We start from the raw sequence: 10,198 nt of genomic DNA, 5'->3' as shown, positions 1-10,198 counted from the left end.
TCACAATTGGTCATTTTGTTCAGCTGGGTGGGTTTCCTGACCTCCCAGAGTGGCAGGGGGTACAAACTGTGTCTTCTATCCCCTTATAATCTGTTTTCCAACATGCTTGCTGTCTTTTGTCTTGGAATGTGATTACTAGGTTTTGTCCTGTCCCTGGCCGGAGTCCTAGCTGGGAGGGAAACAGTCAAATGCATAGTTATTGTTTTGGGAGATGATATTTTTTCCTTGTAAATCGTCTCTCTGTTACTGTTATGTATTATTATATTTGTTATTTTCAATGTATAATGTAAGCATTTGAGTGTATTCCTGTTGTATTTTGTGCTTGTGTCCGGATGAGACTTATAGGTGATCTCAAACTAAGTGCACTGGTGGTATGCTCTTGGAATCTACATCTCATCCCTATTTGTTGCCAGTTCCCCTATGTCTTACTTTTTCTTGGGTGCTTTAATTGGAATTCTAAAACTTTTTACTATCCCATTTTCTTCCTTTTTACTGGCGCTGATATAACCTAAATGTGTTGCAAGCGCCGTAAAACCCTTAAAAACAAAAACAAAAACATTTTGTTCAGCTTGACACATGGGTATGTTTATAACTTTCAGGGACAAAGCAGTGTGTTTACATTTGTTAAGAAGTTCCACGCACGCCTTACTACTTAGGACATGACTGCGACGAAACTCTTCGACCGGAACAATCGCGAATCGCTCCAATTTGGACCAGAACATGTTTCGGAACCGGAACAACGCGATCAGGAACACAATCGGAACAGGAACTTGAAAATGTTCCAATGCCCGGCACTATAACAAACGCATTAAATATAGATCAGCACACTTTGTGTTTTAGTGCTTGGAAGGCTCGTAAAGTGTTTTAGTGCTTGGAAGGCTTGCCGCCAACGGATCTCCCATAGCGTTCACTTCGATCGAGTAGCGACCTCCAATTAAAAACACTACCCCTTAGATTGAAGGCTTGTGAACGCGCCTTTCAGCATTCTAGTCCGAGGCTGTGGAATTCTCTACACTACCATATGTGATATGTTGTTTTTTGTTTTTGTTTTTGAGGGTTTTACGGCGCTTGCAACACATTAAGGTCATATCAGCGCCAGTAAAAAGGGAAAAAATGGGATAGTAAAAAGTTCTAGAATTACAATTAAAGCATCCAAGAATAAGGCAGACAAAGGGGAATTGGTTCAAAAGGGAACAGATGTAGATTCCAAGAGCACACTATCAGTGTACTTAAATTGAGATCACCTAAAAGTCTCATCCAGACACAAGCACAGGTCCCCGCTAAAAGGAACACACTCAAATGTTTACAAATCATTTATAATACATAAATAAAACATAATAGAGTGCATAACAGAGAGATGATTTACAAGGAAATAAATATCATCTCCCAAAACTAACTATACATTTGACTGTTTCCCTCCCAGTCAAGGTATCCGGCCAGGGCCAGGGCAAAACCAAGTAATCTCACTCCAAGAAAAGACAGAAAGCATGTTGGAAAACAGACATAGGGGGATAGAAGACATAGTATGTACCTCCCTGCCCGCTATGGGAGGTACCATATGTGATACGTTACTCGTCATCACTAGAGGATTTCAAGCGGCGATTGACAGACTTTCTTTTAATTATGTGTTGCATTGGTCGTGTAATGTGTTCGAGCTAAATCTTTATTACGCGCCCAAAGCCTTCCAGATGAAGGGGTGTTTGACACACTATAATCATATATATATACTATCACTATTATTAGTGTAGGCTCTCTTGTCATTGTCTGCGTTTTGTGTAACCCGAGAAAAGCCAAAAACCGAAACGTTGCTTGTTTTTTTTAGTCCCCTTGTATAAGAGTCACATTCATTCGTTTTATTTTTATCTCCATTTTTCTAGCTTTGAATGAAATTTTGCTTTTGTGCTTTCCATGTCACATGGCCTCCAGTTTTTAAAACCTGGAAAGAAATCATAAATAAGTCCATTTTGGGACAAGTAAATATATTATTAAAAGACAGAGAGGAGAATTTCCTAATATCACTGACTTAGAAGCAAACCTCCTCAGAGGAATTGAACTGAAAGAATTTAAAATTCTACTATTTGCAAGTTTCAGACCATTGAAAGTAGGGGAAAATGCACACCACAAACTGATTAAAATTCATTACACACGAAATAATAATTGCTAAACCTTATGATGTTTTGGTAAACCTATTGAATGCAGGTTTTGCTTACACTACAATTTCAAACATTGTGACCCAACACAAGAAATACATGAGATTTACTCAGCATTTTCAACGATAGAGTAAATTTGGCCAAAGATACAGAAGCGATTTATGTAATGCAACAGAAGCAGTATCCGCTCTCAAAAGTTCGGAGTCTTTGCTAATTATAATCGAAAGAAATTACATACTTAAGGTTGGTAACATCAAAATGAGTAGGTCTTACAGTTACAGAAAACACCGAATTTCTAGAAATATGTCCGATGCAACGGATGTTTCGAGAGACTCCGCTCGATTTAAATCGAGTGCCATTTCTTCCCTGTCATTCGTAGCCAATGTAAAAGCGATACAACCGGACTTTAACGTAAAAACAGCAAATAACGATCTTCACGAAATCGTTCGCTTTATGGAGATAAATCCGCAGAGAGCTCTATCGAATCTACGATCTCTCATCACTCGCTTTTCTGATTCAGAGTCTAAAAAACGCTGGCTTTTGGCATGGGTCGATTATAGAGGATTGGATCTTCTTCATTGTGCTATCATAAATGATAAACCAACTATTATTACTTTTCTTTTGCGCGAAACTTCGTTATTTCCACCTACTCATTTCCCCAAAACAAACCCTTACGCACATATGGCAGCAACACTTGGTTACAAGGACAGTCTGGACGCCTTGCTAACTTATAGACCTGGAGACAATTTCGCGGCGTCTGATCCCAGTCACGCTGTTAAGCTTCCCCCTGATGTTTTGAGACGATTAAAAATGGGAAATGAATCAGGGATGATGAACAAGGCTTTAGAAAAAGTGGTTAGAGTGGTTAAACAAGAGAGTGCTGCAGCTGAACGGAGAATTCTACGGTCGTCATTAACCGGTGAAAAAATTCTCGAAAATGAAATAATAGATCTAGAAAACTCATACAAAGAAGTTGCAGAGAAAAAGCGTAAACCAAAATCGTATCAAGCCCTCACTCCAGTCCTTAGATTTAATGAAAGTTTGTATTTTCCCGAAGAAAAACAGCAACAACAGCCGTACATTTTTCAAAATCAGAGAAAACTGAATGAATCTAAAGTTACGGTATATATGGATGTTTTTAGCGACAACACTTTAGATAAAACAGAGAGATCCAATGCATTGACAGGTAACGAAATGAAAGAAGATATTAACAAACATACACATTCACGGAAGTCTGTAACCCCGCCCAGAAGGTGGTCGCAGTCTCAAGCTCGATCTCAAAGTAAACAAACTCCAACAATTCACAGCCAAATAGAATATGGAGTGAGAAAAATAAAAAAGTATAAATCTTTTTTTCCAATTTTGGATAGCAAACCAATTTTAATTGATGATCCTTATAAGTACATGGGAAAAACTCCATTGACAATGGCAGCAGAAAAGAACCATTACGAATGTGTAAATTATCTGCTTAGAAAATTTCAACTCCCAGGAATTAAGCACGCACAAACAAATGATACTTTGACGTTAGCTGTGAAAGCTAGGAGTCCAGAAGCAATAGCGTTATTGTTAAAATCAAAAGTATCCCAAAACGACTACCAAAGCGCTGTTCTCGTTTCACTACGGGAGATGTACCCGGATAGCCTTAATGTGCTGTTGAGTCTGGGAGGGAAAAACAGAACATCGTTATTTGAGGGAACAAACCTTTTCCATTTGCTATACACTCAAAGCCTCCAATCAAATTATCAATTCGAACGACTCCCAGAAATGACAAGAGTACTTATCCACTGCAATGAAGATGTTAATGCGCGATTTCCACCAAGGACATATCCTCTGTACACATTAATACAAAGTGCATTTAACGTATGCCTGGGACAGAAAAGTTTATACTATCTGAATTGTCTTAAAATGCTGTTAATCGCAAAGGCTAATCCTAATTTTGACGAAAGGTCTAATCGAGCAAAGAAACGTTTGGATCGAAGGACTTCCTTGAGTATACATAGGCCGGGTTTTTCTTCGGCAATTCATTGCATTTTAACTTGTGCTGACGCTGCTTTGGATCGCTTTGATGTTAGTTATTGGTCACAAATCATCATGCAAAAATTCATAGATACAATAGAGCGCTTTGATAAATCACCCCGACGAACGTCAAACGAATTGCTTTTTCTCTACATGAGCTATGTTTGTCGGTTAGGTATAAACAGGCGCGTTTTACGAATTCTCCTGAGATACGGTGCCAATCCCGACTATACGATCGATGGCAAATATCCTGTCAACATATTCTTTGATGAAATGCTACCTTTTCTGACCAAATTTGAGATTAAAATTAAGTTTCAGTCACTGGACAATATGCTTGACACATTGCTAATTCTTTGTCGATCAATGAGTCAGAAAAATCTCCATCAAGCTGTTATTTACTTTTTGGACTATCATCTTTTTTCTACGCCAATCCAGGCTCTCGGCCTCAGTCGGAAATTCTGTTATCACGCCAATAACATGGTAACACGACCTAGAACTCTAACACACATTGTCAGTCGATTTATATGGGTGACACTTGATAGAGATTCAAAACGGGTGGCTGATCTGCCTATCCATCCACAGTTGATTCAAATGATAGTGCCTTGAAAAGACAAGAGTATTTAGATATGACTGCTAAACGGAGAAAACGTGAAAGATACAATCTGTGACCTATCGTCTCAAAATTGTATTTTGACGAGTTGAACCAGATTGAAAAAACTTGACTTTAAAGTTTTAAAAGAAACCTGACTGGAAACGTAATATTTTTTTTTTCAAGTTAAGAAACAAAGTTCAAGAAGACATAGAAACTAGGCTCACGTGCTATATTCTTGACCACAAAATGCAGCTTTGAGATAGTGGGTCATATACGCAGTTGTTATCTTTCTTAAAATTAAAGACAAACCACTTCATTACAGAGGAATGACATTCATGATTTTCGATAATCAATCTCGTTCTTCTTCCATATGAAAAAAAAAGTTGTTTTTTTTATGGGAATATGACAGGCGAAGTGTCCTAGTGTGATTAGGATAAAGTGGTTCATTATGTCCTCGCAATAAATGTCTTGGCTGATTAGCATTATGGTCCTAGGTGTAAAAGACTCTATAGTCAAAGGCCAACAGGAGACTACAAATACAAAAATAAATGGTAACTGACAACAGCTCTATGACTAACCAAGCGACTATGATCACGACATAAAGGGCAACTGACTTATCATGCGACTATGATTACGACATAAAGGGTAACTGACGACATAGTTGTATGACTTATCATGCGACTATGTATGAATACGACATAAAGGGTAAATTACAACATAGCTGTATAACTTATCATGCGACTATGACTAACCAAACGACTATGATCACGACAGAAAGGGAAGCTGACGACATAGCTGTAGGACATACCCTTTATTTCATAATCATAGTCGCATGATAACAGACATGACTAAATATGCGACTAAAATTACGACTTAAAAGGTAACTTACTGTAAGACTAAACATGCGGCTACGATTGCGACATAAAGGGTAACTTACATCATAGCTGTATGACTGAACATGCGATTATGATTACGACTTAACGTGTAAAAGACAATAAGAAGGCGATTTTTGGTTTCAGTACATGGGTTAAATTACACCACAGCCTTGGTGAAAAACACAAACAAGCGAATACCATTATCATTTATGCATGGTAAATGACACCGGACTCTTGTGGCCCTTATGACATGAGGAGTAAAGGACACAAGGAAATGCGGACTAAAGGCAAATGATGATTATCATGGCATGAGAGGTAAATGACAACACAAATGATCCGCTGAATTGGGTAATACAAATTGTCCAATGCCCAACAGGACATAAGGGGTAGATGACAATACAGCAATAACAGTAAGTCAGGGATGACAAGGATTTTGTCATAATGGTTGAAAGACGCCATTGTGAAACAGCCAGTCACCAATGCACACACACATGTCGTGTAAAGATACAACGCTTACAGCGACTACAACAGACCATTGTCTGACAAATGCTATGATGAACTGAAATGCCTATAGCCAAGAGGTCCCACAGATGACTACGGTTTTAAACATTTGGTTTGAGTGACATTTTACCAAGCATTCTTCTGTTGACTGTGACAGCGAGAGATAAACTACAAAAAAATAATAAAGTTCACTAGTAGGGGCGACACTTATATCATACCAACTATCATGACTGCACAGTAAACACAGTCCAACAGATCTGTTAATTGACCATCATGGGCTAAAAATATTGTATAAAGAAATCAATGTTTTTATTCAACTTAAGAAAATTTTAAATTGTTTTTATTGCAAGAGAGCCACACTCGTAAGTACACCTCGGCTTTTTAATCTGTATTGTTTCATCCGCTCCTCTCAAATGTACGCCAATGTTTTTGGTCTTATGAAAATTGAAAACTGAAAATTTAACATTTTGAACGGGTTAGTTTTAGTTTTAGATTACTGATTCTTTTACTGTGTTGGTAATTAAAAAACATCCGGAAGAATTTAATAAATGTTTACGTATTGTTTACTGACACATATCTACTAACGTCATTACCGTACTTCATATAAATAAAAAAATTGCTATATATAGTATCTTATATATCAATAAATTTGGCTGCTCTTTACTTGTATTGAAGGTTTGACAGCGCATACATTGCATGAAAGTCGTATACCTTTAAAATGAGAGGGGAGGGGAGGGAGACGGGGCAAACAACTGAATTTTGGGTTATCCACGAACAACACTCTCCTGCGATTACGGTTCAGAGGCTCAGAGGTTTGATGTGATTTAGGTGTCCAGTTACATGCAACACTTTGACGTGATTTCAGAGTGAGAAAAAATGATATATGATAGAATATTCATATTCAAAAGATAGATATATGCAGTAAAAAGCATATGAGGAGAAATAGAATACAAAGGGGACTTGATCGAATAAGAAAACAAAGTAGATTCCTAGAGCAATCAATGACTGTAAAGTTTAATACCACATAAAAGTCCCAAAATGAGACATAAATAATAATGTGAAATTTAATGTAAGCTTCAACTAAATATACAAAACAGATAAAATGGACGTTTCGGGTTTCCCCTTTATCAACAAAACAGGATGAATGAAACACTACAGACGAATGAGATAATGTGGTGGTGGCGTTGTTAACATTCAATTTCACTTTGTTATTTATTTTTTCGAGCTTCGAGCAACATTTACAAAATGAGACACAAGCATTGGACGCCTCTTAAGGCATATAGTCAATAGGATTACAAAATATTCTAACGATAAAAAAAAAAACCATGTGGACATCAGAGAAATGATTTCAATGGTAAAAATCATCCATCGGGAAAAAAACCCCAAAAACACATGGGTTTGATTGTTTCCCTCTCCTGTTTAAAGATCATAGCCAAGGCTATGGAAAATCCAAATAATCTCATTTGAAGTCAAGGATAGAAAGGAACGTAACAAGGAAGGGGAAAATAGGAATAGGATGACAGGAGACACAGAAAGGTTGAGCTGCCCAGCTCACCATGGTGTGGGGTGTGGGGTGGGAGAGACAAAAGACCTCATCCCTAGAATAAGTTCCAATGAAGGGAGCCCCATAAAGACCATTCCAAACCATGACGATTGAGTCGATGGCATTGGCATTCGTTTTGTTTTTTTCTGGATGACATTTAATTACCTTTTGCTAGGCTCATGGCACTGGGAAGGAAGACTATAATGTTAATTCAACGCCAGTAAAAACGATGATGATAATGGAATAGAACAATGATAAAGATCTAGCCGATAAACACCTAGAAACCCCCCCCCCCCCCCCCCCCGCCAAAAAAAAAAAACCCAAAAAAAAACAAACAAATTCAAACAAACAAAAAAAAACCCCAAAGAAACTTGCGCATTTATATAGCACTAAACATGCTTAAAGGGCTTTACAAGGGATCTCTAACCAACAACAACACTTAAAATGTCGTCGAGACATGACGCCTGTTAGGCGATTTTAAGTTTGATCTTTTCTTTTAACGACCAGCTACTTATTTTACAATGGAGTACAGTGACAGAATGTGAGTAAAGAGCCTTTTCCAAAGACTCAACTAAGTACCACTCAGAGCACGACTCGAACACTGGACCATCTCGCCCAAAGGTTAATGTCATGCTACAAGACTACATGGCCGCACAAAGTGGTAAGATAAAACATTAGCATAGATTAGAAGTCAATCAAAGAGCCTTGTATCTCGTCTAAAATCAATTTAAATCCAATAAAAAGTAAGGAACAAAATGAATAATATAACAACTTTGAAAAAGAACAAAATACCAAACACGGAACTCTTCGCGCTCAAAACCTTCCATCAGCCAAGAACAAGAACAATACAAAACATTCAATATCACTTAATATCCAGACAGATGGCAGAAAATGTAATTGGCACTGTCGTCAAGTACAATATTGAAATGTAAATTTTATAAAACTCATATCTGAAGTTTGCTTATCCCTTTATAAGAGCTATTCTGTTTAAGTGAAAATGAAAGTCAGCAAGGTACAGTTACTAATGTCCTTTGGGTTTTAAATAAAAGACGGTTACACAAAGTTTTAAAAAAAAACAACTGATCCACAAGTGCCTTTTAATCATCCAAAACAAAAAGAAGTATACTTTTGACTGTTTGTTTTTATCTTTAAAGGTACTACAGCACTTGCGACACTTTTAAGGTCATTTCAGCGCCAGTAAAAAGGAAGAGGATGGAATAATTTTTTAAAATAAAAAAAAATCTAAGTTTACATTCAATTCACTTGAGAAAAAGTAAGACAAAGGGATCTGGTTCAGATAGGGAACAGAAGAAGATTCCAAGAGCAAACTATCAATGTGCTCTGTTTGAGATTAATTTAAAGTCTCATCCAGTCAAAAGCTCAAGATGCCACCAAGAGGAATACACTCAAATGCTTACAAAACATGATATTCAAAACAAAAACATATAAGAGATTATAAAGAGGGAGAAAAAAAATATCATCTTCAAAAACTAATTCAACACATCGGACTGTTTCCTCTCAGCCAAGAACTCCAGTCAGGGTCAGAATAAACCAAGCAATCTTATTCCAGGACAAGCAAAGACAGAAAACAACTCGGAAAACAGATATAAGGGGATAGAAAACACAGCAAGTGATCTCCTGCTCACCATGGAAGATCAAAGACCCCACTCAGAGATAAGGTGATTGAGGTAGCCACTGATCTTTGTTAATGAAATGAATTCTCTCTTCAACTTCAATAATTCCAAAGTTGGACATATTTACATCCTGCTGTAAACTGTAAAACAAAAGTCTTGTTTGGGTATTGTTTGTGAGCTGGGTGGATCATCGACAGAACATTACACCCATAATTTAAACCAAAGAAGAAATCATTAGTCCTCGATCTTTTCTACAAAAAAAAAAACAAAAAAGCAAAAAAACAAATTGGTGGATGTACTAGATTCCCTCCTCCTCCTCTAGGTTCCATGCCTGGTCCAGGCTTCGGATACTGCATGAATTATCTCTCTCCATTCCTCCCTGTCTCTTGCTTTTTCAAACAGCTCTTGGATTGTTAGGTTGGTGAAGCCCTTCAGTTGGTCTATGAGTGTTTTTCTTTGTCTCCCCCGGGCGCGTTTACCAGGTATTTTTCCACAACTTGCCAGGTATTCATTTTTATCTTTCCTTACTATGTGTCCGAAAAAGGATAGTTGTCGATCCGCTATTAAGGGCATTAGTTTCCTTTGTTGGTATGTTTGTTTTAGCACTTCTTCGTTCGTACTAGATTAGAGTGGAACAAAAATTAAATAAAACGTAATATTTAATCACAGTTTTTATTGAGATTTAAATAATTTAATTTTAGATTAGTGAGACCATTTTTGTTAATTACATGCTCAAAACAGTAATTATTTTATTTTTTGAAACACCTTTTATGCCTAAATGTAACCAAATTTCCATCTACTGAATTGCATGCTTTTACAGTTTGTCTGTTTTAAGGGTTTTGCAGCGCATGCGACACATTTAGTAAGGTCATTTCAACGCCATTAAA

The 10,198-nt window shown here is 37.2% G+C and overlaps 1 protein-coding gene and 1 long non-coding RNA gene across 2 annotated transcripts in view; both read left to right on the top strand.

Annotated features, from left to right (window-relative positions):
* The first annotated feature begins 1,032 nt into the window (after positions 1-1,032).
* The window catches only part of LOC144965197 (uncharacterized), a 567,438-nt gene continuing 558,272 nt past the window's right edge, over positions 1,033-10,198 (top strand). Inside the window, exon 1 of the long non-coding RNA XR_013643978.1 lies at positions 1,033-1,223. This is a non-coding gene — a long non-coding RNA (uncharacterized LOC144965197). The remainder of the gene's footprint in view (positions 1,224-10,198) is intronic.
* Positions 2,225-6,758, top strand: LOC144965195 (uncharacterized). The gene has a single exon (XM_078900274.1). The coding sequence runs from the start codon at positions 2,409-2,411 to the stop codon at positions 4,770-4,772; it is 2,364 nt and encodes a 787-aa protein (XP_078756400.1). The 5' UTR covers positions 2,225-2,408; the 3' UTR covers positions 4,773-6,758.

Source organism: Berghia stephanieae, chromosome 2 (genome assembly GCF_034508935.2).
Source record: "Berghia stephanieae isolate SIO BIC M18660-M18661 chromosome 2, UCSD_Bste_1.3, whole genome shotgun sequence".
Classification (NCBI taxonomy): Eukaryota; Metazoa; Mollusca; class Gastropoda; order Nudibranchia; family Aeolidiidae; genus Berghia; species Berghia stephanieae.
Note: the sequence above shows the minus strand (reverse complement) of the source record. Positions and strands in the feature narration are given on the sequence as shown.

Excerpts from the sequence above, each read along its gene's own strand:
- LOC144965195 (XM_078900274.1), top strand. The coding sequence starts at position 2,409 with ATGAGTAGGTCTTACAGTTACAGAAAACACCGAATTTCTAGAAATATG.